At 65.3% G+C, this 24760-nt stretch overlaps 16 protein-coding genes across 16 annotated transcripts; 8 read left to right on the top strand and 8 right to left on the bottom strand.

The window, feature by feature from the left end:
• Nucleotides 1–13: 13 nt before the first annotated feature.
• On the top strand, nucleotides 14–1660 carry MICPUCDRAFT_42779 (uncharacterized protein; the record flags this gene model as incomplete). Its single annotated transcript, XM_003063431.1, has 1 exon — nucleotides 14–1660. The coding sequence occupies one exon, from the start codon at nucleotides 14–16 to the stop codon at nucleotides 1658–1660; it is 1647 nt and encodes a 548-aa protein (XP_003063477.1).
• A 105-nt stretch (nucleotides 1661–1765) lies between these two features.
• PSBQ (oxygen-evolving enhancer protein 3, chloroplast precursor) lies at nucleotides 1766–2828 on the bottom strand. Its single transcript, XM_003063232.1, has 2 exons — nucleotides 2677–2828; nucleotides 1766–2363 (listed from the first exon to the last, which is right to left on the bottom strand). The coding sequence occupies exons 1-2, from the start codon at nucleotides 2791–2793 to the stop codon at nucleotides 1863–1865; spliced, it is 618 nt and encodes a 205-aa protein (XP_003063278.1). The 5' UTR covers nucleotides 2794–2828; the 3' UTR covers nucleotides 1766–1862.
• Nucleotides 2829–3268: 440 nt separating this feature from the next.
• MICPUCDRAFT_53162 (uncharacterized protein) lies at nucleotides 3269–4312 on the top strand (the record flags this gene model as incomplete). The annotated part of the gene is made up of 1 exon (XM_003063430.1): nucleotides 3269–4312. One exon carries the CDS (start codon nucleotides 3269–3271, stop codon nucleotides 4310–4312), a length of 1044 nt encoding a protein of 347 aa, XP_003063476.1.
• A 65-nt stretch (nucleotides 4313–4377) lies between these two features.
• On the bottom strand, nucleotides 4378–5562 carry MICPUCDRAFT_53161 (uncharacterized protein; the record flags this gene model as incomplete). The annotated part of the gene is made up of 1 exon (XM_003063231.1): nucleotides 4378–5562. The coding sequence occupies one exon, from the start codon at nucleotides 5560–5562 to the stop codon at nucleotides 4378–4380; it is 1185 nt and encodes a 394-aa protein (XP_003063277.1).
• Nucleotides 5563–5746: 184 nt separating this feature from the next.
• On the top strand, nucleotides 5747–6724 carry MICPUCDRAFT_49736 (uncharacterized protein). The gene is made up of 3 exons (XM_003063429.1): nucleotides 5747–5886; nucleotides 6117–6248; nucleotides 6376–6724. Exons 1-3 carry the CDS (start codon nucleotides 5770–5772, stop codon nucleotides 6631–6633), a joined length of 507 nt encoding a protein of 168 aa, XP_003063475.1. The 5' UTR covers nucleotides 5747–5769; the 3' UTR covers nucleotides 6634–6724.
• Nucleotides 6725–7292: 568 nt separating this feature from the next.
• Nucleotides 7293–12319, bottom strand: MICPUCDRAFT_42775 (uncharacterized protein; the record flags this gene model as incomplete). The annotated part of the gene is made up of 3 exons (XM_003063230.1): nucleotides 7293–7513; nucleotides 7555–11226; nucleotides 11431–12319. 3 exons carry the CDS (start codon nucleotides 12317–12319, stop codon nucleotides 7293–7295), a joined length of 4782 nt encoding a protein of 1593 aa, XP_003063276.1.
• A 491-nt stretch (nucleotides 12320–12810) lies between these two features.
• On the bottom strand, nucleotides 12811–13332 carry MICPUCDRAFT_53157 (uncharacterized protein; the record flags this gene model as incomplete). Its single annotated transcript, XM_003063229.1, has 1 exon — nucleotides 12811–13332. The coding sequence occupies one exon, from the start codon at nucleotides 13330–13332 to the stop codon at nucleotides 12811–12813; it is 522 nt and encodes a 173-aa protein (XP_003063275.1).
• A 453-nt stretch (nucleotides 13333–13785) lies between these two features.
• On the top strand, nucleotides 13786–14736 carry MICPUCDRAFT_63867 (uncharacterized protein). The gene has a single exon (XM_003063428.1). The coding sequence runs from the start codon at nucleotides 13963–13965 to the stop codon at nucleotides 14377–14379; it is 417 nt and encodes a 138-aa protein (XP_003063474.1). The 5' UTR covers nucleotides 13786–13962; the 3' UTR covers nucleotides 14380–14736.
• An 89-nt stretch (nucleotides 14737–14825) lies between these two features.
• MICPUCDRAFT_63866 (uncharacterized protein) lies at nucleotides 14826–15649 on the top strand (the record flags this gene model as incomplete). Its single annotated transcript, XM_003063427.1, has 1 exon — nucleotides 14826–15649. One exon carries the CDS (start codon nucleotides 14826–14828, stop codon nucleotides 15450–15452), a length of 627 nt encoding a protein of 208 aa, XP_003063473.1. The 3' UTR covers nucleotides 15453–15649.
• Nucleotides 15628–16330, bottom strand: MICPUCDRAFT_63865 (uncharacterized protein). The gene has a single exon (XM_003063228.1). The coding sequence runs from the start codon at nucleotides 16322–16324 to the stop codon at nucleotides 15713–15715; it is 612 nt and encodes a 203-aa protein (XP_003063274.1). The 5' UTR covers nucleotides 16325–16330; the 3' UTR covers nucleotides 15628–15712.
• Nucleotides 16331–16539: 209 nt separating this feature from the next.
• MICPUCDRAFT_63864 (uncharacterized protein) lies at nucleotides 16540–18119 on the bottom strand (the record flags this gene model as incomplete). The annotated part of the gene is made up of 1 exon (XM_003063227.1): nucleotides 16540–18119. The coding sequence occupies one exon, from the start codon at nucleotides 18117–18119 to the stop codon at nucleotides 16551–16553; it is 1569 nt and encodes a 522-aa protein (XP_003063273.1). The 3' UTR covers nucleotides 16540–16550.
• A 448-nt stretch (nucleotides 18120–18567) lies between these two features.
• On the bottom strand, nucleotides 18568–19501 carry MICPUCDRAFT_36384 (uncharacterized protein). The gene is made up of 2 exons (XM_003063226.1): nucleotides 19448–19501; nucleotides 18568–19289 (listed from the first exon to the last, which is right to left on the bottom strand). Exons 1-2 carry the CDS (start codon nucleotides 19467–19469, stop codon nucleotides 18694–18696), a joined length of 618 nt encoding a protein of 205 aa, XP_003063272.1. The 5' UTR covers nucleotides 19470–19501; the 3' UTR covers nucleotides 18568–18693.
• A 1130-nt stretch (nucleotides 19502–20631) lies between these two features.
• Nucleotides 20632–22922, top strand: MICPUCDRAFT_36377 (uncharacterized protein). The gene is made up of 2 exons (XM_003063426.1): nucleotides 20632–21219; nucleotides 21379–22922. Exons 1-2 carry the CDS (start codon nucleotides 20789–20791, stop codon nucleotides 22874–22876), a joined length of 1929 nt encoding a protein of 642 aa, XP_003063472.1. The 5' UTR covers nucleotides 20632–20788; the 3' UTR covers nucleotides 22877–22922.
• A 197-nt stretch (nucleotides 22923–23119) lies between these two features.
• Nucleotides 23120–23389, top strand: MICPUCDRAFT_53152 (uncharacterized protein; the record flags this gene model as incomplete). The annotated part of the gene is made up of 1 exon (XM_003063425.1): nucleotides 23120–23389. The coding sequence occupies one exon, from the start codon at nucleotides 23120–23122 to the stop codon at nucleotides 23387–23389; it is 270 nt and encodes an 89-aa protein (XP_003063471.1).
• A 68-nt stretch (nucleotides 23390–23457) lies between these two features.
• MICPUCDRAFT_53151 (uncharacterized protein) lies at nucleotides 23458–23703 on the top strand (the record flags this gene model as incomplete). The annotated part of the gene is made up of 1 exon (XM_003063424.1): nucleotides 23458–23703. One exon carries the CDS (start codon nucleotides 23458–23460, stop codon nucleotides 23701–23703), a length of 246 nt encoding a protein of 81 aa, XP_003063470.1.
• Nucleotides 23704–23834: 131 nt separating this feature from the next.
• MICPUCDRAFT_22456 (uncharacterized protein) lies at nucleotides 23835–24695 on the bottom strand (the record flags this gene model as incomplete). Its single annotated transcript, XM_003063225.1, has 1 exon — nucleotides 23835–24695. One exon carries the CDS (start codon nucleotides 24693–24695, stop codon nucleotides 23835–23837), a length of 861 nt encoding a protein of 286 aa, XP_003063271.1.
• Nucleotides 24696–24760: the final 65 nt, after the last annotated feature.

Raw genomic sequence — 24760 nt, 5'->3', positions numbered from 1 at the left:
GAAGGAGCTCGACATGAACTGGCCGAACGTGGCCGCGGGGTACTTGACGTTTTTAGAGAAGATCAGTTCCGTGAATCTTCAGTCGAGCGCGACGCAGTGTCTGTTCGCGTGGGATTACTACGGCGCGACCGCGTTTTACGTCATGCTTCCGATCATGTTCGCCGTCGCTTCGATGATTTACTACTCTTTCTTCAAGTTCATCGATGAGTCAAAGGGCGCCATCTCCACGATCGCCCGGCGCTTCGGAGCGAAGACGGACGTCGAGTCCGACGACGACGAAGACACGCCGAGGCAGAGTCCTATTATCAACGCTGCTGACCTCAGAACGAAGAAGCGGGTCGAGGCGATGGACAACGCGACGTTTGAAAAGAGTTGGGAAAGCAAAGCGATCGACGAGGTGTTAATGATGGGTGTCATCGTCCTGTGGTACTTGTACCCCACGATCGTGCAATACCTCGTCGGTTTGATGCGGTGCCGGACGTTGGACTCGGGAGGGGAAGTTTACCTCATCGCGGACTTGAGCCTGAAGTGCAGCGAGCCGATCCACGCGTTCTGGATGTTCTTGCTCTTCGTCTTCATCATCGTGTACGTCATCGGGATTCCATGGGGGCTGCACATTCTCCTTCGATACGAAGGCAAGAATTGGACGACGCATCAGATGCGTTTCCGCGTCGGGTTCCTCTACAAAGGACACGACCTCTCGGACAGGTGGTGGTGGGAGGCCGTCACCTTCGCGAGGAAGGCGGTCATCACGTGTATCGTCGTCTTGTGCTCGGACGTGACGAGGATGGGCAGCTACGTCGTCGTCTGGGTCTTAGAGGCGTGCTTCATTTTGCACTTTTACGCGAGCCCGTACGCGAACGAGCGGATGCACCGGATAGAGTGGTGGGGTCTGCTCGCCGCGATCGCGACGTATAACATCGGAATTTTGTACCAAGACGGGAGCGGTGGGTGGTGGATGAGGATACTTCTCACGTTAGTGCTGTACCTCGTGAACGCGGGGATGTGGGTGTTGTTCATCAAGGGCGTGGTGAAGGAGATCAGCGGCGAGGGTCAGAAGCTGTACCTCGCGCGCGCGAAGCACGACATCCAGCTCGAGGACGACATCGCGGAAGAGTTCGCGCAGCGCAGGAATAAGCTTAAGAACGAGGAGGAAGAGGCGGAGAGGCGCGAGCAGATGAAGAAAGTCGCGGGCACGTCCTTGGCGTTCGCGGACGACGCTTGGCTCGAGAACCTCAACGAGTCGAGCGCGATGGAGGTCAAGGCGGAACACAAGAAGCTGTCGAAAAATCTCGAGGGGATGCGCGAGGCGTGGGCGGAACGACAGAAGAAAAACAAGGCGAGGAAGTACACCGTCGAAGAGGCGCACAGGAACGTCGAGTCATCACCCTCCGCGCGCTGGCAGCAGCGGAAGGAGCAGAGAAAGAGAGAGTCTCGAACCGACACCATCCTTCGCGACTCCGCGGGTGACCGCGAACCGGAAAATCGCGACAGTCCCTCGTCTCGTTGGCGCGCGAGGCAAGCCGCGAGCGCGAGACCGGGATCTGGAGCGGGCAACTCTCGACCGAGATCTCAAGGAGGTGGGCAGGGCGAGAGCTCGTTGCGAGAGACCTGGAGGCAAAAGATGGAGGCTCGCAGGGCGGAGAGGGAACGAAAATAAAAAATTAAGTAGAGACGTAGTCTTTTAGCTTTAGCGAACAGTACGTAAGAAACGACACGAGGTTCATCACACGCGCGGTGTTGTAGCGCGTGCGCGGGTCGATTTGGTTTTTATCGCTGCACCCGCAGCGCCTGCCTCAATCTCATTAAAATGTTGCTTCTGTCTTCCCTGTCTCTAAATGCTAATCACCCACGGTGGCGATTTACACGAGAGACGCGAGGAGGGCGTTGCCAAGATCCTGCACGGTGGCAACGGCAGCCGTGGCGCCATCCTTATCCTTGGAGCGGATCTGGAAGTCGAGCGCCTCGACGGCCTGGTAGAACTTCTTCGCTTGCGTCCTGTCGCCGCCCTTCTCATCGACGAGGTTGTTGATGTCGAAGCGCATCGTGTTGAGCTGACGACGGAGCTCCATACCGGCCTGGGACCAGTACGCCTTCTCCACGTACTCCGGGACGTCCTTGTTGATGCGGTTGAGGGACTCGGTCGCGCGCGCCTTCGTCTGGTTGGAGTTCAGCTTCTGGAAGGCGAAGCGGGACGGGCCGTCCTGACGCGTGCTCTCCGCGATGTTCAGGTCGCGCGCCTCGTAGATGAGCTGGAGGCCCTCCTTGTTAGTGACGCGCTTGTCCTGGAGCTCGATTTGGTTGAGCGCGAGCGCGGGCATCGCGGAGAACGCGACGACACCGGCGACGGCGAGGGAGACAGCCTGTCGATGTTTAAGAGAGGGTGGAGCGGACGCGTGAGTCAGGTCGTCCTCGCTTCGATTCGGTCGTGGCTCGATCGTCGATTCGGCGCAGGGTTTTTTTTACCGCGACACCCGCCGCGGGACGCGCCGCGCGCGCGCGGTGCCAACGAGAACGACGCGCGCGCGGGCGGTTCCGAAGTGCGAACACGTCTAAGAAGACGTGCGATCGCGGTCGCGGTCGTTTCCTAGCTCGGAACGCGTACGAACCGCGCGGAACCGCCGTCTTGTTACCCGGAAAGATTTATCTCGATCGCGGAAGTCGTCGATCTCGCACCTTCTTGGACATGTCAGCCTTGACGACGACGGACACCTTCTCGGCCTTGCGGACCGCGGGGGCGGCGACGACGGCCTTGCCGGCGAAGACGGAGGTAGCAGCGGAAAGGGCAGCCATTGTGTCGATTAAGAGGTGCGTACGGAGGACGGCGTGTGCGAATATGACCGGCATCGGGACCGCTTTGCGAGAAAAATCGATCCGAGTCGGGCGCTCGTCCAATCAGAAGGCACATGGTGGCTCTCCGACTGTGTTGGTGCGTTTGACCCGCGGTTCTAGGTTGAAAAAAAACAGGTGCCGATGAAAAACGAGATCTTCGGTTCAACGCGCGCTCGCTCGCTTTGAAATAAAACCATTTTTTGATTTTTTTTTGATTTATTTGGTTTTCCCGGGTCGTTTCGCGTTTGCGGATCGGATCGACTGGCGAGCTTCTCTCATCCTTCAAGTCATCCAGCCAGCTCCTCTCCTCGCGCCAGCGGAAAAGTTCGTTCTGCTCGCTCGCGGCCAGTCGCCTCTCGCGCGCGTCGACCGTCGTCCTCGCATGAGCGACAGCAGCCCTCCGCGCTCGCCGGGGAAACCACGACACGACGTCGCGATGAAGCGCTCGCGCGCGCTCGCGCTCGCCGTCGCGCTCGTCGCCGCGACGACGCTCGCGTCGGCGTCGCACCGCTCCGCCGCGGACCTCACGTCGCGACTCGTCGACTCCCTCCCCCTCTCCGCTCGCGGCGGAGGAGACCCGGTCCCCGAGGCGGTCCTCCTCGCCGTGCACGTGCGCCAGTCCACGAACGACACCGACTCCGTCGAGCGCCTCGCCGCGCGCGCGATCGCGGACGTGGACGGACGCGGGCTGACGTTCGCGACGCGCGACGGCGACGTCGAGCGCCGAGTCGTGGACGCGAGAGTCGTCTTCGAGAACGACGCGAGCGCGCCGTTGACGTTCGCTCGTCTGAACGACGTCTTAGGCTTGCGCGAGTCCAAGATCACGCCGGAGAAACTCGTCGAAGCGTCGCGCGCGGCGGAGCGCGCGCACGTCGGCGCTTCCTTCGACGTCTTCAGCGGCGTGTACGGCGCCGCGGTGAAGACGACGGCGTTGCGTTGGCTGTCGCAGTCGGCGACGCACGAGAACGCGTGGGTGATCGAACCGGACGTCGCGTGGACCGGAGAAGATTGGGTGAGCCTGTTCGAGAGGTACTACGACGACGGCGCCGTCGACGTCGACCTCGTGACCGTGAACGCGACGATCGGAGATGCGAAGAAGATGGCGAAGTGGCCGCACTACGGAAGCTGCGAGTTTTGTCGCGAGGGCGACGGCGTTTGGCAGCGCGCGTTTTTGCCCGTGTTTCGCGTCTCGAAACGCCTCGCGACCGCGGTGATCGACGCGCTGAAGAACGGCACGACCGGTCACCACGAGGCGTTCATCCCCACGGTCTGCTCGCGCGCGGAGTGGTGCACGTGGGTCACGATCAAGGAGACGTCCGCGTGGTTCCGGTACCGGCCCGTGCTCGCGGAGGCGGAAGTTGGAGAAAACGGCGCGCGCGACAAGCTGTATCATCCGATCAAGGACCCGGTCGTGTACCGCGCGCTGAGGAACGCCACGAGCGACGAGAAGGATTCGCTCGCTATCGCCGCGACGAAGTGACGCGTCGACGTGTAATTATATCGATCGAGGGGCTATCCTACGCGGTCGGTCGGTCGGCCGGTCGGTCACGCGACGTCTTCGTAGACGCCGATCGTCGCGCACCGGTCGCGCTTCCCCGCCATCACGATCGAACGCACCGCGCGCAGCTTCCACGCGAGCTCGTCCTCGCGCATCTCCCCGGACTCGAACGCGTTCACGAATATGTCCGGTATCAAGTCGTGATACAGCGACGACTCGAGCTGCGCCATGAACAGGTTCGACTGTATCCGCTGCCACGCCGACGCGACCTCGACGTACGCCTCCTTCGGGCTCTTTAAACTCACGTCGGGCGGCGGCGGAGGGACGCCGCCCTGCCAGCACTGTTCCGGGAGCCACGTCAGGAACGACCCGTCGCTCTCCATGGAGCGCGTCACCTCGCGCATCGCGGTCGTCTCCAGCGCCGCGTACTCGCTGCGGTCCGGGTACGACAGCTTCTTCGACGCGCACAACGCGAGTAAAAACGCGTCGCGGCGCGTCGCCGCGCGCGCATCCGGGAGTTTCGACAGCCGCTCCACTCTCGGCGCGCACTCCTTCCACAGCCTCACGACGCACCCGATGGTGTACGCGACGTCACACAGCTCGTGCGCGTCATCAGACGACTCTCGTTTCATCGCGCGCCAGTTCACCCCCTCGAGCGCGCGTTCGATCCAGCGCGTCGCGGCGAGCGTCGCGCGCGCCGCGACCAAGTCGTCGACGCGCGCGTCGCATTCCTCGCCGTCCGCTCGCGTCGCGCGTCGCGTCGACTTCTTCCTCCCTCGCCCGCGGCGCGCGCTGAGCTTGGCCATGAACGGCGTCGAGGACGCGCGTATCGAGTCTCGAATATCCAGCAGCCCGCTCGAGGTGTGCGTCGTCGCCGCGTCGACGTACTTATTCCTCAGCGCGACGAACTCCGCCGGCAGCGCCCTGGCGCTCGCGCTCGCGCTCGCGACGCTCTTCCCTGGAGTCTCCTCGCTCCCCGCCGCCGGTGCGGGCGCGTCCTTCCGTCCGAGGTTCATCCTCCGCAGGTCTCGCGCGCGCTGGCCGACCGGGTCGAACGCGGCGTCGTCGCGGTCGTCAGATCCCGACGCGGTCGCGGTCGCGGTCGCGGCCTTGACCCATCTCTTGACCGTGCCCTGCGCCGCCTCGTGCTCGGCGCACGCCGCTTCGAGGTGCCCGGTCGCTTTGCTCACCAGCAAGCACGCGTGGCTCAGGCGCTCGCGCGCGGTGTCCATCGCGCGCGCGCGCTGCTGCTCGACGAGACCGCGCGGGGCGGTGTCAGCTGAGCGAGATCGTTCGAAATGGAAAAAGTGCGATGAGATTGCGGGCTCGGCTATCGGCAGCCGCGGTCGGGCACGCAACGAGCCGAGCGAAAACCATCGTTCACTCGCATCGCTCGCCCTCTTCAACCCGCGCGAGTACGCAAGGGAAATAGTCGAAAGATGGGGAACCAGCGTGCCCGCAGCCGCGGTCTCCGCCATGGGACCAGGAACATGTTCAGCCGTCCCTTCCGCAAGAAGGGTACGCTGAACTCGACGACGCACCTCCGCATCTTCAAGGTACGCGAAAAATGAGACGCTCCCGCTTCGACCCCGACGCGGAAACGCGCGTCGACGGGGACGACGCTCGGCGCCGTCGGCGCCGCCGTCGTCCGCGACGACGCGAATACTTCTCGTTTCACTCTCTCGAGCGTCGTCCGCGCGGATGCCACGTCGCGCCCTCGCCCCGCGCGCCATTCCCGCCGCGTGATCAAGACGCTGACGCTAGGGTTTTCTTCCCACTTCCGCAGGTCGGTCAATACGTCGACATCAAGGTGAACCCGGCGCAGCAGAAGGGTATGCCGTACCTGGCGTACCAGGGCCGCACTGGCATCGTGTGGAACGTCACCCCTCGTGCCGTTGGTGTGGAGCTTAACAAGCAGGTGCGTCTCGAGCCTGGGCCCGACCGAGCGCGGAACGGCAAAAACATCGCGGGATTTCGCTCGCTTTTCGCACTGTACGAAAAAAAACCTAACCGTCCTCCCCTCTTCTCTCCTCCTCCCTCGACAGATCGGTGGGCGGGTCGCTAGGAAGCGCATCCACGTGCGCGTCGAGCACGTCGTGCACTCCAGGTGCCGCGAGGAGTTCCTCGAGCGTCGCGCGGCGAACGACGCGGCGCACGCGGCGGCGCACGCGAAGGGCGAGAAGGCCCCCGAGACGAAGCGCACCATCCCGGGCCCGCGCGCGGGGTTCACCCTGGAGAACGTCAAGACGGAGATCTTGACGCCCATCCCGTACGACATCGTGCGCGAGGGTATCAAGTACTAAACGGCGATGGATCGATGGATGGATCTTGGTTTAGCGCTTGCGTTGGGGTGTGGAACGTAGCTTTTTTACATGAAGGGAGCGACGTTCGTTTACTCGCGTGGCGTCACCAGTAGCCTTGCCCCTCCGGAGGCTCGGTCAGCCCGTTGGTCTCGATCAGCTGGATCCCCCTCTCGGCGTCCTGCGCGGTCGCGTTCCTCGTGCTCTCGACGCCCACGATATGCTCCCAGTTAACGCCCAAATCCCAGCCCAGACGCGGATTTTGTACGTTTGTACGTGTACAGCTGCGGACTTTTCCCTGGGTAAATGCCGTGTGCCGATCCGAATCACGCGACTACGCGAGTGCGTCCAATCAAAACCGTTTTCGCGATGTTTCCGAGCGCTCGACGACTCACGGCATGCCTGCAGAGGGTCTCGTTCGCCGCGGCGTTCGGATATCCCCTCGCGCGCGCCGTGCCCTAGCACTCGCGTCTCGATCGCACAGGCTCGAGCCCCGTGGTCACGATGATCTCCGCCGCGGCGCTCCCCGCGCCCGTCGCCCCCGTGGTGCGCCGACACCGATACGTCCGATCGTGGAGACATCTTTCATCTTTTCCGATACGAGTATCGATATCGGATCGCCGCCGTTACGTCTCGCCGCCTTCAGCACACCGCGTACTGATTCAACCCCTCGCGCGCGTTCTCTCGTACATCCACAGGCGCGGACCGGCGCTCGTCGTGGGCGCCGCGTCCGAAACGCGAAGGCTCGCGGCGCCGTCCGCGCGCGCGCGGCGTCGAACGATGATGAGGACGAACACATCCGCGCGTCGTCCGCGGCCGTCGCGGGCGTCGCCGCCGCGACCGTCGTCCTCGGCGGCGCGGATCCCGCGCTCGCGGACGCGTACTCCGAGTACATGGAGACCCTGAAGGCCCAGGACATCAAACCGGCCTCGGTCGCGGTCGCCCCGGAGGTGAAGGGCCCGAGGACCGAGGCGGCGAGGAAGGCGGCGTTGGAGGCACCGCAGACGAAGGCGAAGTCCGTCCCCGCGCCGAAGAAGACCGCGCCGAAACCGACCGACGCGGAGAAGGAAGCGCAGAAGGTACAGAAAGCCGCGGCCGCGAAGGCTGCCGCGGAGGCGAACGCCGCCGCGAAGGCGCAGAAGGACGCCGCGGCGAAGGTTGAGAAGGAAGCCGCCGCCGCCGCCGCCGCGGAAAAAGCCGCAGCCGCGAAAGCGCAAGCGGAGCAGAAAGCCGCGGAGAGGGCGGCGGCGAAGGCTGAGAAGGACGCCGCCGCCGCCGCCGCCAAGGCCGCTAAGGAAGCCGCCGCCCCCGCGGAGGCCGCCGCGAAGGCGGAGATAGAAGCCGCCGCGAAGGCGGAGAAGGAAGCCAAGGCTGCCGCGGCCGCGACCGCCGCGAAGGAGAAGGAACAAGCCAGAGCCGCCGCGAAGGCGGAGAGAGACGCCGCCGCCGCCGCCGCCGCGAAGACCGCCGCCGCGGAGAAGGCTGAGAAAGAAGCCGCCGCGAAGGCTGCCGCGGAGGCGAACGCCGCGGCCGCCGCGGAGAAGGCCGCCGCCGCGAAAGCCGCGTCAGAGCAAAAAGCCGCAGAGAGGGCGGCGGCGAAGGCTGAAAAAGACGCCGCCGCGTCCGTGGCCGCCACGGAGAGGGAAGCCGCCGCGTCCGTGGCTGCGGCGGAGAAGGAGGCCGCCGCGAAGGCTGCCGCCGCGGCGAAGGCTGAGAAAGACGCGGCCGCTGCCGTCGCGAAGGCGGAGAAGGACGCGGAGAAGGCCGTCGCCAAGGCTGAGAAGGAAGCCGCCGCCGCCGCCGCCAAGGCTGAGAAGGAAGCCGCCGCCGCCGCCGCCAAGGCCGCTAAGGAAGCCGCCGCCCACGCGGAGGCCGCCGCCAAGGCGGAGAAAGAAGCCGCCGCGAAGGCAGAGAAGGAAGCCAAGGCTGCCGCGGCCGCGGAAAAAGCCGCAGCCGCGAAGGCCGCCGCCGAGCAAAAGGCTGCGGAAAAGGCTGAAAAGGCCGCCGCCGCCGCCGCCGCCAAGGCTGAGAAGGACGCCGCCGCCGCCGCCGCCGCCAAGGCTGAGAAGGAAGCCGCCGCCGCCGCCGCCAAGGCTGCGAAGGAAGAGGTTGTCGTCGAGGAAGTCGCCGCCCCCGAGGAGCCCGTCGGACCTCCGGTCGCGACGTACTCGCAAGCCGCTCTCGAAGAGAAGGCTGAATTCAGCGGCGACGCGCCGAAGCCGGTGAGGCCGGTCGAGGCAGCGCCCGCGCCCGCGCCCGCGCCCGCGCCCGCGAAGAAGGTCGTCGAGAAGAAAACGCCAAAGCCGGTCGTCGCGAAGAAGGCGGCGCCGAAGCCTTCCGCCGACGCCGCCGACGGCATCCCCGCCGGCGCCGGCCTCGCGGTCGTCGCCGTCGGCGCGGTCGCCGTCCTCGGCGGCGCCGGCAAGAAGAAGCCGGAGCCGGAGCCGGAACCGGAGCCGGAGCCGGAGCCGGGGTTCTTCGGTGGCCTCTTCGCCAGCAAACCCGCGCAGCCCAAGGGGATGCCGCCCGTCGACGTGAAGAGGAAGGCGCCCGCGCCCGCGCCTGCGAAGAAGAAGCCGGCGTTTTCGTTCGGGAAAAAAGCCCCCGAGCCGGAGCCCGAGCCGGAGCCGGTGAAGAACGCGCTGTTCTCGTTCGGGAAGAAGAAAGCCGCGCCGCCGCCGCCGCCGCCGCCGCCGCCGAAGGCGAAGTCGTTGTTCTCGTTCACGCAGAAGATCAAGAAGGAGCCCGAGCCCGAGCCCGAGCCCCAGCCGCTGAAGAAGTCCAAGCCGCTCTTCTCGTTCACGCAAAAGATCAAGAAGGAGCCCGAGCCCGAACCGACGCCGCCGACGCCGACGCCGACGAAGGCCAAGCCGCTGTTTGCGTTCACGCAAAAGATCAAGAAAGAGCCGGAGCCGGAGGAGGAGGAGGAATACGTCCCCGAGACCGCGGAGGAGAGGATCGAGCTCGCGGAGAACGCCGCGGAGGACGCGGTGAGCGCGGCGTACGAAGACGCCGAGCAAGCCGCCGCCGAGGCGGAGGACGCCGCCGCCGAGGTCGCCGCGCTCGAGGAGCGGCTCGCGGCCGCGGAGTCCTCGCCGGAGAGGAAGGCGTGCACGATCGCGCTGAACTCGTCCAGGAAGATCGCGCGGGAGAGCAGCGCGAAGGCCAAGGTCGCGGCGACGAAGGCGATCAACGCGGCGAAGAACTTGGAGAGGTCGGTGAACAGCTCGTTGGCGCCCGCGGACAGGAAGGTGTACCAGGCGATGCTCAAGGAGCGCCCGCCGTCCGTCGTCGAGGATGTCGCCGCGCCGAAGGAGGAAGCGCCCGCGCCGGCGAAGGAGACCCCCGCGCCGAAGCCGCCGTCGAACCCGTTCAGCTTCAAGTTCAACTTCGGCGGCCCCAAGGCGAAGAAGGCGGCGCCCGCGAAGAAGGCGGCGGCGGCGGCGGTCGAAGCCGCGCCGGAGCCGGTCTCGGACGTCGTCGAGGTCGAAGAAGCGCCCGTCGCCGTGGAGAGCGAGAGCGACATCATCGCGCGCGTCCAGGCGGAGCAGGCCGCCGCCGCGGCCGCTGAGAAAGCCAAGGCGGACAAGGCCAAGGCTGCCTCGCTCGCGAAGATCAAGAAGGAGCAAGACGCGGCGAAGAAAGCCGCCGCCGCCGCCGCGGCGAAGGCGATCGCGGACAAGGAAGCCGCGGAGAAGGCGAAGGCGGACGCCGCGGCGAAGGCGGTCGCGGACCGCAAGGCGGCCGCGGAGGCGCAGCAGGCCGCCGCGAAGAAGGCGAACGACGAGCGCGCCGCCGCGATGGAGGCGAAGAGAGCGGAGGCGGAGGCGAAGAAAGCCGCCGCGAAGGCGGCCAAGGCGCAGAAGGGCGGCGTCTTCGGCTTCGGCGGCGCGAAAAGAGAAGCGGCGGCGCCCGCCGCGAAGGCGGCACCCGCCGCGAAGGCGGCGCCCGCCGCGAAGGCGGCGCCCGCCGCGAAGGCGGGCGCGAGCGATGCGGACGCGAACGCGGCGGACGCGCAGAAGTGGATCGACTCGTGGTCCGCGGGGTCCTCTGCCTCCGCGGCCGCGCCCGCGGCGGGCGCGAGCGACGCGGACGCGAACGCGGCGGACGCGCAAAAGTGGATCGAAGCGTGGAAATCCGGGGGGTCCTCCACCTCCGCGGCCGCGCCCGCGGCGAAGGCCGCGCCCGCCGCGCCCGCCGCCGCCGCTTCCGACGCGGACGCGAACGCCGCGGACGCGCAGAAGTGGATCGATGCGTGGAAATCCGGCGGCGCGAAGAGCGGCGGCGCGAAGAAGGAAGGCGGCGGCGGCGGCAACCCGCTGTCGTTCCTGTTCGGCACCCCCGGGAAGACGCCCGCGCCGAACAAAGGTCTGATGCCGAAGGCCCCTCCCGCGCCGACGCCGGCGAAGAAGGTCGCCGAAAGCGCGCCGAAGGCGAAGGCGCCCGCCGAGGGAGGCGCTTCCGACGCGGACGCGAACGCCGCGGACGCGCAGAAGTGGATCGACGCGTGGCAGGCGGAGAAGGGAGACGACGTCTTGCCGAACGCGCGGGAGGCGCAGAAGTGGATCGATGCGTGGTCAAAAAACAAGAAGTGACCTCGGCGTGTAGATGTGTTAAATAAATGAAAGAACGCTACGAGCGCGACGACTTCGTCCCGCTCGCGGGTTCGAAATAATTGAGCTACTTATAAAAAATACAGGCAAGCGCGGCGAAGAAGATCACGTGAACGCGATCACGCGGAGACGAGCTCCGGGGCGAGCTCGAGCTCCTTCCCGTCCACGAGCTCGGCCTCCACCATACCGAGCCTCGCGCGCTCCTCCAACCGAGCCTTGTACTCGCCCGCCGGGTACGGGTCGCGCGCCTCCGCGCCCGCGGGCATGCGCGCCTTCGGCCTCCACTCCGTCTCCGGGCTGTACGTCCCCAAGACGTGATCGAACCCGGGGCAGCACACGTTGTAGTTCATGCGACCGGACATGACGTGGTGACCCATGTGGTTCTTGTACAGCCAGTCGTAGTACGGCGTCTTCCTGAGCGCCTGGCCGACGGCGAGCGGGAAGTTGAGGCCTTCGCTCAGGGGAATATCCTCCATCCCGTGCATCGCCGGGTGAAGCGAGTTCCACACGAGCGCGTGCGCGACGACGGCGCCGAGGATCAGACCGACGATGGACGGGATGCTGAAGCCCATGAGCGCGAGGAGAGGCACGGACGTCGGGATCATCTGCACGACCATCATCCCCGTGACGTCGTACTCGAACGCGGTGCCGCGGTACTTGGAATTCTCGAGCATCGCCGCGGGCTCGGACTTGAGCCACTTCGGGTCCGTCTTCAGGGACATGTCGTCCAGGGTCTCCGCGTGGTGCTCGATGTGACCGCCGCCGTCGCACTTCGGCGCGACGTCCGCGCCCGTGAGCTTGCAGTACAGGTTCTTCATCCAGTCCGTCTTGTTGAACTCGGCGTGCTGGTACCAGCGGTGCGTGCAGTACTCGTTGAAGGACACGAGCGCGTACATCGTCGGCGCGGCGAGGATCCATCGCGTCGCGACCGCGGAGAGCTCGAACCCGCCGGCGAAGGCGACGGTCTTCGGCGCCTTGCGCGCGCTCGAGACCACGACGCGCTTGCTGCGCGTCGTCACGAGGGGAGAACCGACGAGCGATTTCCCGAACGTGGACGTGGCGGCGACGGACATCATCTTGTCGATATGACCGAGGTGGAAGACTCGAGGAGCGGGGACACGAACGGCGCGAGCGGCGATTCGGATATAACGTCGACGTCGACACGCGAAAGTGTTGACGAGTTTTATGCGTTCGTGTACGCGCGCGGGGGAGTGCGCGGGGTGATGACGTCGCGACGGTTTGGGTAAGGACAGACAATCGTAACGACGTCGACAGTTCTCAGCCCCGGAACGTCGCGATGCGGTGGCTGACAGAGTCCCACGAATTAACTCGTCGTTTGAGGGTTAAAAATGCCGCGTCGGTCATTTTCGCCGCGGCACTCCCGCGCACGGGAGCGAGTCGTGATTTTGTTTTTTCTGGTTTTCGACTTCTCGACCCGCGCGGGTCGCTTCGCGGCGAGTAGGGCTATCTCGCGCATAACAACAACGCGCGCGGAAGTCCCCGCGACTCGTCGCGCGTCCTCACCCTCGCCCGCCCGCCGCCTCCTCGCCTCGCCGTCCGCCTCCCGTCACGCGTACGTCTGCGTGTTCACGTCGGACGGGCGCTCGTATCCGCCCCCGCCGCCCATCCCGCCGCCGCCGCCGCCCGGCATGAAGCTCGAGAAATCGCCGAAGATCGGCAGCCCTTCGTAGTTCTGATCCCTCCATTCTTTCCACGTGAACATCATGGAGACGCACAGCGCGAGCCACGTGAACATCGCGAACGCGATCGACGCCTTCGCGCCCGTCGCGCGCTTACACACCGGATACGTCGGGTCCACGATCGTCTCGTTGCACTCCGTCCACGACGTGCTGAACGCGATGAGGATAAGGACGTTGAACACGGCGTAGATCATGAACTCCGTGCCCGCGGGGGGGACTTTTTGGATCAGATACATCCCCATCCACAGCATCGTGAAGAGCCAGTACGTGACGCAGATGACGACGAGGAATTGGAACACCGCGAATTTGTGGTACCCGCATCCGTACGGGCCGCACTCCTCGAGCGTCATCGCGTCCGGGCCCGCGAGGTTCTTATTCTGCCCGGCCATCGTCGCGAACGCGGTCAGCGCGAAGAGCTGCGCGAGCGAGCGAGCGCGAATCGGGGGATGGTTCGGTCAGCGAATTGTTCGGCGAGGACGGACGACGATGGATCGGGGTAACACCACGCGCGGGGCGGGCGCGCGATCCGACCGAGCGCGCGCGCGAGAGCGAGGCGGGGACGCACGCATTGCACCGCGATGAGGCGGAACTTCGGGGAGTTGATAGCCGTGGGGTCGATGTCACCGCCGCTCATGGTATGGTGTTCGACGAAGCGCGTGTGAAGCGCGCGCGAGAGTGCCCGCCTGGCGGAACGCGCTACCTGTAGTAGACTCGCAGGCACACTACAGACTGCTCACAGCAGCTTGCCCGCCTGGATTTGCGGGCCGTGCTGGATTCGGAATTCTGGCGGTCGTCGCGTTTTGAAGCCGAAGCCGCGTCCTCGCCGCTCACTCCCCCTCCGTCCCGCGACGCGTGGGCCGCGAATAAGTCGCGTGCTCGTGCGGTGGTGACGGAGAAAGGGTCAGTCAATAAAGGGGCAGGGGGTGCCGCTTTATTTTTAGGGGTTCCGCGCGCGCGTGGAGCCTTTATCCGGGGGGGTGAAACGCGGGGGGGGTGAAAAGGAAGCGGGAAGCGGGAAAATGACCGCGCATGGCGTGTCCGGACCCCGCGGCGTCGGGAGCGCTATGCTCGACAAGAACGTCGAGAAGCTGCTCTCGGAGCCGTGGGGCGCGGCGAAGGTTGGCGTGCACTACACCAAAGAGGTCTTGGGGTCTCTTTGCGAGCAGTTCTCGCGACTCGAGCCGCAAGCGCGAAGGGGCGCGCTCCAGGGAACGTTGTTCATGAGAAAAGGCCAAAGGTCGGGTCTGAACGACGAGGTCGAGGATCTCGTCGCGGTCGCGACGGACGACAAAGACCAGTGGGCGAGCTTGATCGCTCGCGCATTAGGAGGGTTAAAGCAGCGCTTCGACTTGCAGCGGCTTCAGCAGGACGTTCCTGCGGTGAGTTACTCGCCGGATCTCGAACGAACCCTAGCGCGGGAATTCCGCGCGCAGTGAATTTTCTCATCCCCGTCTTCGGGGACGAACGAACGCTGAAAACATCGATCACCTTTCCTTCCTTTTCGTAAAGGTCGCGGACGCGCTCGCGTCAATCAGGGAAAAGATTCAAGTGGAAGGAACCCCGGACACTTACCGACCTCTGGAGGTGAACGTCTTTCCGTCTCGCATCTCACACCGTTAGTTTACTAGCTAGCCTCGGTCTCGACTCGGACTCGACGCACGTTTCCCTCCCGAGGTCACACTCGGGGCTGCTCGCTCGTCGCGTGTGCGTCGTCGTTTCCGTCGTGTCCTAGTCGTCATTGTCGAGAACCGTCATTCAACGACGGTATCCACGTTCCCTCTACGAACGTGCACAGGAAGCGTACTTATCTCCGAAACTCCTCGAGGTTTCGGGCGCGCCGCCGGTGAAAACCGACGGCGCGGAGACGCACGCGCACTTCACCATGAGACAGCGTAAGCAGCCGAAGAAGCGATTAATAAGCGTCAGTTCATCGGTTACTTTGAAACCCAGCAGCGCATCGTCGGTCACCCCGAGTCACGCGACACAGGTTGGTGGATCTATGTTCGCCCCGCCGAGCCGGAAACCGAATCCCGCGGCGGCTTCTTTCCTTCGAAACACCTCCACGAAGCGCCCCGCGGACGGTCCCGCCGGGGGTCTGTCCGCGAAGGACTTCCTCAAACGGAAACAGGCATCGGCGAACAGGAGCATGATGATCGACGTCCAAGAAGCCGCGAAGCTGGGCACGGTCATGGGCGAGGATCTACGACGCGAAGAGGAAGAGCGCGAAAAGAAAAAGGAACGCGAAGAGCGAGAGCTAAAGCGGAAGCAAGAGCAAGAGGAGAGAGAGGCTCGCAAGCTCAAAGAGCAGGAAGAGAAACAGCGCCGCATCCAGCGAATGATGCAGGAGCGAGAACAGAAAAAGGCTCAAGAGGCTGAGAAGAAGCGTCTGCGCGAGGAAGAGCGCGCGGCGGCGGCGGCGGCGAAGCGCATGCGCACGGCGTCGTCGCCGGATCAACGCGAGGGCGTCGCGACGCCGTCGCCGGATCAGGAGCCGATTCCGGGGTTTTGAACAGCACGCAGTGTACGTACAGTTCCAGTATGACAGGACATTTTTTACAGTAGTAGCAAGCGGTAGACAAAAGGCAGAGCGCCGAAAGCCCCCGGCGGCGCCGGGGAACAAAAAAATAGAAAGAAAAGCAGCGAAAAAAACAAAAATAGACGGGTGTTTAGCAGCGAGAGCATTGAACGAAACGATTCAGTCTCACGAAAACTATTCACACTACACCACGCGCGCGCCTCTTCAATCTCGACGGGCTCTATCACTTTTCGTCACGCCCCCGCCCGTCGCCTCGACGTCAACCCGCTCGTCGCGCTCATCGTCGGCCTCTCCACGACCAACCACGTCACGGCGGCGCACGCGAACGCGCACACCGCGTTGAACGCCGCGTCGCTCAAGACGTGGTGGATCGAGAAGTGATACGTCGACGTCGCGGTGCCCGCGAACCACTTGATCGCGACCGGGTGGAACAGGTACGCGCCGAACGTCAGCCGCGCGAACGGCGTCCACGCGGGCGCGGCGAGGAACGCGTTCAACGTCGGCGTGAGCCCGAGCGCGCACGACGTCGTGAGGACGCCGAGCGCCGCCGCCCACGTCGGTCGGACGAGGGATAGGAACGCGCCGTTCGCCCACGGCGGCCAACTCTCGGGATCGCGGTAGTCGGACAGCGGCGCGAACACGCACGCGAGAAGCGCGACGAACGCGGCGGCGAGGAACGACGCGCCTTGCGAACGGCTGAAGTCCGGGACCTTGGACGGGTCGGACGCCCAGGATTCGTTCACGAAACCGAACGCCATCCCGACGAGGTACGCGGGGACTCTGCAGTACGGTTTACTGTACGCGTAGTAGCTGTACTTGACGTAGCTCTCGCCAAAGATGTACATGCCCGCGCCGTAGTGCACGACGAGCCAAAACTGCGACGATGAAGGGAAATAGCACGGGCGTCAGATGGGGGAGGCGAAGCGACGCGCGCGCAAAGACGAAAACGAAAACGAAACCGAGACAAAAACCACCCGCCCGTCGCCGCGCGCTCATGACCTAGTCTCAGCATCGAGGTGCCTCTATCGAGCGCGTGAAGCGCGGAAGTCACCTCTGTGTGATAAGATCAAGTTATTTTTTATAATCATCGCGCGCGGCGTCGGCGGCCGAGGCGAGCGTGGGTCGGGTCGGGTCGGGTGGACGCACCGTCAGCGCGCACGACGCGATCGACGTCAACGCGATCGCCGCCCACATGACGCGTCTTCTGTGGTGGTGCAACAGCAGTACGAACGGCGAGAACAGGTAGAAGATGAAGTCGTTCCCGAGGTACCACGACCACCCCATGCACACGTCGTCCGAGTCGAACGGGATGAAGTTGTGAAGGTACAGCAGCTCGGACCACCATAACTTGTCGCAGCGTCGAAACACGCTTCGTTGATATCGAACGAAAAACGGCCCGTCCCCGATTCGAGACGCGATCTGCGAGTACACGACGAGCGCGAACGCGAACGCGGGGGTTATCCGCAACCACCTGTGTGCGATCATTCCGCCGACGGGTATCGACCCCGCGCGCTTCTCCAAGTCTCTGACGCCCAAGTACGCGATGAGGAACCCGCTGAGGAAGAAAAAAGTGTCGACCGCGATCTCGCCGCCGACGACGACCTGGAACCACGCCGCCCCCCGCGCGCCCCACCGCGCGATGAGGTCCTCCGGGTTATCCCACCCGTTCAACGGCGTCGGCATCATCATCGTGTGACCGACGATGATCCAGACCATGGACAGAACGCGCATGCCGTTGAGGCAATCCGTCGGCCCGGGCCGCGACGGCGCGGCGATTAGTTTCGGAAACGTCCGCAGCAACGACAAAAAGTTCGTCGACGCCGCGACTCTCTCGAGCGTCGCGGTCAGCCGTTCGACGCGCGTCGCGGTCGCGGCCGCGGTCGGATCGTCGTCGCTGATGTCGCTCAAGCCCTCGCCGAGGCCCTCCTCGTCGTCGCCGCGTCCGCTCAGAAGCGGCTCCTCGACGCCGCCGCCGCCGCCGCCGCGGCGTCTCTCCCTCGACGCGAAGCCCGAGGCGTCGAGCGCGGTCGCGACGACGACGACGACGAACAACGCGATGACGCACGCGAGCGCGAAGCACGCCCACCCGGACGTCGCGTTTCTGACGAACCCGACCCTGTCCTCGACGTGCGACGTCACGACGAGCCACACGCTCGACACGCCGGCGCCGGCGCCGTACCAGCCTCTCACGCCGCCGCCGCCGCCGCCACCGCCGCCGCCGCCGCCGCCGCCGACGCCTTTCCCGCCCTCCGCCATCTCCTTCGCGATCTCGTCCGCGGCGTCCATCGCGGCCATGATCGCGCGGTACTCCCTGCACCTCGCCGCGGCGTTCGCGTCCTTCCCCGCGGCGGCGCAGTACCCGCTTCCGAACGGCCGCGACGCGTTCTCCGCGTTCGCGATCGCCGCGTCCGCTTTCTCCGCGGTCGCCCTCGCGTCGCCGCCGCCGCGCCCCGCGCCCACGAGCGCCTCCACGTCCGACTTCGCGCACGCGCTCGGGAGGCACAGGCCGAGCTCCGCGACCGGGATCTCCTTCGCGTTCAGGTGCCAGCTCAGGAGGTAATACGACGCCTCGGGGGTGTGCACGCACGCGTGGAAGTGCCCGGCGTCGTACGGAAGCGACCGTCCGGACGCGTAGGCCATCCTCGCGAGCGGGCGGTCCACGAGCCCCGCGCCCGTCGACGACGCGTTGCCTGGGGATAACGATTCGCAGCACGCGACGCTGACGTTGGGGAACACGGACGCGCAGTCCAGGGACGCGCCCGAGTCGCTCGTCGTCGTCGTCGTCGTCGTCGTCGCCTCGACGCGTCCGGGCGCGAGGACGCACAGCGCGAGAAGCGTCAGGGACGACGCGCGGGCGAGCGACGCGGGCGACGCGCGCGCATCGCGGCGTCGCGCGGGCATCGTCCCCGACGCCTCGCGGGGACCTAAACCGACCGCACACGCGGAGCACCCCGGCCGGTGCGGCGAGATGTGATGACGCGCGAGATGAATGAATTGGAGGACGTCGTGTTGATGTTGGTTGGATCTCGCGGAGCAGAATTTAGAGAGTGACGCGACGTCTCGTCTCGTCTCGACGTCTCGTCTCTCGTTTCGTTCGCGCGACGTCTCGCGCGCGCACTTCATCGCATCACATCTCTAAAACTCTCGCACGCCGCACGTCTTCGCGGCCCTCGCTCCCGCCTCACAACTTCGCCGCCCCGACGCCTCCTCCCAGTCAAGCCTTCGTGTACTGCGCGGCGACGTGCGAGAGCGCGTGCTCCAGCGCGTCCGCCCCCGCGGTGTCGACGGTCTGCTTCGCCTTCATCGCCGCCTGCATGAGCTCGTGGTGCAGCCTGAGCGCCTCCTTGTACTCCTCCGCGTCCTTGTACAGCTCCACCTTGACTCTCTGGCACAGGCAGTACTCGGACACCTTCGCGATGATCCTCCCGCAGTGCTCTTCTTTCGTCATGACCCAACGCGTCATCTGGTTGAAGTTCGCCGCGGACGGGGGCGCGGCGGAGAGCTCCGTGATCTGCGCCATCGCCTTGCGGATCGTCGCACACGCTTCTTTGAGCTCTGCGATCATCGCGGGGTCGTCGAAGATCCCGCACGGGACCTGGCAGTGCCCGCCGCGGAGGCGGAGGACGAGGTGGAGCGTGGACTCCTTCTGGATGTTGTAGTCCGCGAGCGTGCGGCCGTCCTCGAGCTGCTTGCCCGCGAAGATGAGGCGCTGCTGGTCGGGGGGGATCCCCTCTTTGTCTTGGATCTTAGCCTTGACGTTGTCGATCGTGTCCGAGGACTCCACCTCGAGGGTGATGGTCTTGCCCGTGACTGCGGAGCGAGCGACGGGGGGATCGGATTCGATGTCAGCGAAAATTACGCGTCGAATTGTGGGGAGCGCGAGATCTGGCGAGGAGACTTCGATCGCCGCAGGGTTTACGCGATGCGCGATCGCGGGGTGATTAACGGGGTGAAGAGAGGGAACGTACGCGTCTTGACGAAGATTTGCATGGTGTATCGAGACGGGAACGGCGAGCTTTGCGCGTCGAAAAGTGTCGACGAGGAGAACGAAGACGGGGCTGGGCTGTGAAGAAATCCGACTCCACTGACTCCACTGGCTGGTATCGAAGAAACGTTCCGAAAAAGAATAAAAATTTGGGCCCAGCAACATCAGGTTAACTGAGTGGTGGCGCGACAACTCAGCCACTGCCAACCGTTGCTTCGTCCGAGAAGGGCGCGGGGCGGACACAACGACGAGCGCGGCGCGGGACGTTAGACGTGCCCGTCGTCGTCGCGAAGCGCGGATCTCGCGCGGATAGTTCATTCGACGCGGCGTCGTCGAGGTGATCCTTAGAGAGTCGTAGAAGCGCGCGCGCGGGGCGCGGTCATCGGTCGGCGCAGAAAGAGAGAGCGAGCGGAGAAAAAACGAATCAAGACCGCGCGAAACCGCGAGATGAGCGCTCGGTGCTGAGTGGAGGCGCGATCGAACACACGAGATGGGGGAGCGTTTCCGAGCGAGTAAAATGACGTTCACGCCCGCTTCGTCGAGCAAGCGCGCGGAGCAGAACTTCCCGCCCCCGGACGGGAAGCCGGACTTGCTCGTGCAGTTTTTCGACTCTGAGTTTTTCGACGAGTGGATAGCCATCTCGTATCTGTGGAGGACGAGAAGCGAGGGCGTGATCGATTACCTGTGCAACAAGATGTACTCGCTCCCGGACGACAAGGTCGAGAGGTACCTCTCGCAGCTCATCATGCTGCAGATCTTGCGGCCGAACCCTTCCGTGGAGCGGACGATCATCGACTTTTGCGGGCGATCGTCCAGGCTCGGGACGCAAGTCGTCTGGCTCCTCTCCGCGGCCGCGGGGGATAGCAAAAACCCGAAGCTGATCATGGAACTGAAGCACAAGTGCACGAACGCGAGCATGAACGGGACGTGGCTCCCGCCGTTTCGCGCGCTGTCCCCAGCGCTGGACTGTCAGAACGAAAAGACGGCGAAGATTTACGATCCCGTCGCGTTGCGATCTGCGCTCGCGGCCGTGGATTACCCGGGCAAGGGGGAGAACGACGACGAGTTAGAGACGCCCACGGGGTCGCCTTCGAAGATGGCGAGCGTGTACGGCGCGGACGGCAAGGGCGACGCCGCCCCGGTGGGGTTCGTGAACGGGTTAGTCAGCGGGATCGGGAACGCGTTTCGAAAAATTCGAATCCAACCGGAGGAGACGGAGAAGCCGGGTGGCAAGGGCACGGAGGCGCTGACCGAGAAAGCCGCGGAAGAGCTCGCGGAGGAGATCGCGGCGCAGCGAAGGGAGACCCTCACCGCGACGCTGCGTATGGCGGACGATCTGTGCGGTCTCTCCGAACGGCTCGCGAAGGCGCCCGTGGAGGGAAGGCAGCAAGGTCTTCGCGACGGGATCAGACAAGTCAGCGACGGATTAGTAGAGGGCCACACCCCGGGCGCGGGCGTGATCTTCCCCATGGGCGGCGTCGACTCCAGGGTCGTTCGCATACCCGCGGAAGAGGCGGTGCTCCTGAACTCGCGGGAGAAGGCGCCGTACCTCCTGTGCCTCGAGGTCGTCTCCCCCGACGGCGCCGAGGGCGCGAGCGACGAGGGCGGGTCCTCGCCGACTGGCAGCATGGAGAGCATGGTGATCCACGACGACGAGAGCGGGCCGTCCTGGGGCGCGTCCCCGACCTCGGCCGCCTCGCGAGCCGAGGAGAGCCGCGCGGAGGCGGAGAAAATCCTCGCCGCCGCGATGGGCGCGTCCACGCCGCCGTTGCACCCGTTCGACCGGGCCTCGACGCCGCCGCTCGGGACCGCGCGGTCGTCGCGAACGTCGTCCGTCGCGAACATGATGGACTCCGGCTTCGACTCCACGCCGCCGCGCTCGATCACGCACTCGCGACGTGGCAGCGGCGGCGCGGAGGGCGCGCCGGCGGCGAGGAGCATGAAGCCGCCGCTGGATCCGTCGCTGTCTTCGCCGACCGCGGCAGGAGGGCTCGCGGCGAACAAGGAGAAGTCGTCCGACGGCGAGCATCACATCTTCCTCGGCGGCGCCGCGAGCGTCGTCTCCGCGCACCACAGGACGGAGTCGTTCGTGAACATCTCGCAGAAGGTGGACCAAGCGCTCGCGGGGGTGTGGGACGGGCCGGACGAGCCTACGGTGCGCGTGTCGCTCGCGGTGATGGACGCGAGAGGCGGCGGAGGCCGGTCGTCGCGGTCGAGCAGCCAAGGCGGCGAGAGCGACGACGGCGGCAAAAGCGGCGAACACGTCCGCGTCACTGTGTTCGTGGAGAACCCGCTGGGGAGGAAACCGCCGGGGGTGAAGTCACCGCCGCATCAACGGACGCCCTCCGACGTCGGCCTGATGGAGATGGCGGACTTTGTGCACAAGCAGTCGTGGGCGCCGCCTGCGGACGCGAGGGACGTCACCGCGCTGCCGTCGCCGACGGGGGCGGATGGGGAGACGACGCCGACGAAGGGGGGCACGCCGAGGGACAGCGTGAACGGCGGCGTGCCGTCGCCGTGGAAGCGAAGCGCGGGTGGTTTGGGCGAAAACTGGGTGGACAAAGTCGAGCGCGTGCGGACGAACTCGCCGTACGGGAACTTCCCCGGGTGGTCCTTAAAGCCGGTGATCATCAAAGCCGGGGATAACTGCCGCCAGGAGCTCCTCGCGATTCAGCTCGCGCGCGTGTTTCAGCGGATATACTCCGACGCCGGGCTGCCGCTGTGGTTGAGGCCGTTCGAGGTCATCGCGACGAGCACGACGTCCGCGTTCATCGAGGCTGTCACGGACGCGCCGTCGATCCACGCGATCAAATCCCGCGCGCCGCGGGGGACGAGCTTGAGGCAGCACTTCGAGGCGAAGTTTGGCGGCGGCGGCACCGCGGGGTTCCGCGTCGCGCAGAGAAACTTCGTGGAGTCGCTCGCGGGGTACTCCATCCTGACGTACGTGTTGCAGGTCAAGGACCGGCACAACGGGAACATATTACTCTCGGACGACGGGCACTTGATACACATCGACTTTAACTTCATGCTGAGCACGTCCCCGGGCGGGATCAACTTCGAGTCGAGCCCGTTCAAGCTCACCAGGGAGTACTTGGAGGTGATGGACAGCGACGACGCCGGCATCGCGTCGGAGGCGTTTAACTACTACAAGGTCCTGTGCATCCAAGGCTACCTCGCGCTCAGAAGGCACGCGGAGCGCATATTGCTTCTCGTGGAGATGATGTCCGCGTCCGGGACGCCGTGCTTTAAGGCTGGGCCGAAGGTTCTGAACAACCTCCGGAAGCGGTTTAACCTCGGGAAGACGGAGGAGCAGTGCGTGGAGATCATGTTGTCGATGATCTCGGACAGCATAGACGCGTGGTGCACGCGGCAGTACGACTTTTACCAGAGGGTGTTGAACGGGATATTGTGACGATTGATCGTAGTAAAACTCTGTTGAAACGAAAACGTGAATTGCGAATACGCACCGTCCGCGCGAGTGCCCAGCTCGTCCTCTCGGCGAGAACTTTTGACGTGATGACTTTCCGAAAATTTTCACGTGAACGTTGGAAGCTCCAATCCGTTCGGCACAGCGCAGGCACCGCCGCCTCGCACGGCCGCGAAGCGTCGGAGGTAAGCGCGCGCATCGTAAAAGGCGCATCGCGACGCGAACGAGATGGTCGCCGCGAACTTGCCGTACCTCATCGCCGCCCCCGTCGGCGTCGGCGCGATCGTCCTGCAGCGGACGTTCAGGAGGAAAAAGGGGAAGGGCGACGACGAGAAGGGGCGGCGGGACGGGGACGGGGACGTGACCGCGTTCGCGTGCGAGCGCGTGTGCACGTCGGACCGGCTCATTAAGCGCTTGGGGTACCTCGCGAAGGCGCGTTCACGATCCGCGCGCGCTCGACGCGACGGCGCCACGCCCCGCGCGTCGCGTCGCGGATGATTTTTGATATTTTCGCGGATCTGATCTTTAGGGTTGGCACCGAAGCGAAGCGCCGCGCTCGATGACCCATGTCGCGTCCCGCGAATCTCGTCCATCGTCTCACCGTCCACTCCCCCACCCCGTACCGCGCACGTCCTCGCCGCGCGCAGGATCCCACCCCGAACACGTGCGTCACCGTGTGTGGCAGCTCTGGGATCGACGCGTGCACGGAGGCGTGCCAACGCAGCGTCTGCAGCGCCCCGCACTCGGTGCCGTCGTGGAACGATCAGTGCAACAAGCGGTGCACGCAGGAGTGTCTGCGCGGGCGGACGTGACGCGCGGGGCGGGGTGATTATAGTAGGAAACGCTCGCTTAGGAACGAGGTCTTTTGACGATAAACCTTACAACTCACGCGCGGCGCGCCTCGTCGCCGGCTAACAACGGATCGTTACGAAAGAGATCGAGACTACAGGTCCTCGAGGTACTGGCTCGGGACCTCGTCGTCCGGCAAGAAATCGCTCTCCTTCGCGCGATGCATCAGCAGCATGTCGTCCTCCAGCGGGTGCGTGTCCCCGACGAGCACCATCGAGTGCAGCGGCCCGCCGACGTCGACGTTGCACATCTCCTTCAGCGTGCACGATTTGATGACCTCGTCGTCTTGCCCCATGCGCGCGACCGCGACGCACATGCTGTCCGGCCCGTACACGCCCTCGCCCCTAAGTTCCTCCACCTCCATGAGCTGCCGCGCGCACGTCGCGCAGGACATGAACCGCGGCGGCTCGTACTCGTTCTTCCCGCGGCACAGCGCCTCGACGCTCGGCTCTTTCACTCGGATGTCCAACAACAGCAACGTGTGCAGCCCGAGCGCGGCGTTCTCTTTTATCCTGTCGTAGAACGAGTCCGGGCGCCACGTCTGCGTGAAGAACACGATGCTGACCGCCTGACCGAACCGGTACAGCTGCAGCCCGCACCCGGCGACCGCGTTCATGATGGACGCGTTGTAGATGTGTTTCACCTTGCATCCTAACCCTCTCGCTCGCAACACCAAGTCCGAGTGCGTCGTCGCCGCGAACGCGTCGCCGACGACGAGGAACGCGACGTCCATCTCGAGCGCCTCGTTGAGCATGCCGTCGATCCCTTGCTCGACGAACTGCCTGTCCGCGACGGTGACCTCTCTTCCGTACAGCGCCTCCAGTCGGTCTTTCGGCACCCCCAAGATGGACGTGTACGCCTCGAGGTACACCTTGTCGCACCTCTTCACCGCCTCGAGGCCGTTCACGGTGATGTCCTTCTCGTCGCCGAGGCCGAGGCCGACGACGTACAGCATGACGACGGAAGCGCGGGCGCGGACGCGGCCCCTGCGCTCGTCGGAACGAAATAGAGCGCAGCCGC

The sequence above is a fragment of the Micromonas pusilla genome, assembly GCF_000151265.4.
Source record: "Micromonas pusilla CCMP1545 genomic scaffold MICPUCscaffold_14, whole genome shotgun sequence".
Taxonomy (NCBI): Eukaryota; Viridiplantae; Chlorophyta; class Mamiellophyceae; order Mamiellales; family Mamiellaceae; genus Micromonas; species Micromonas pusilla.
The sequence above is the reverse complement of the archived record's forward strand: the minus strand, read 5'-3'. Positions and strand labels throughout refer to the sequence as shown.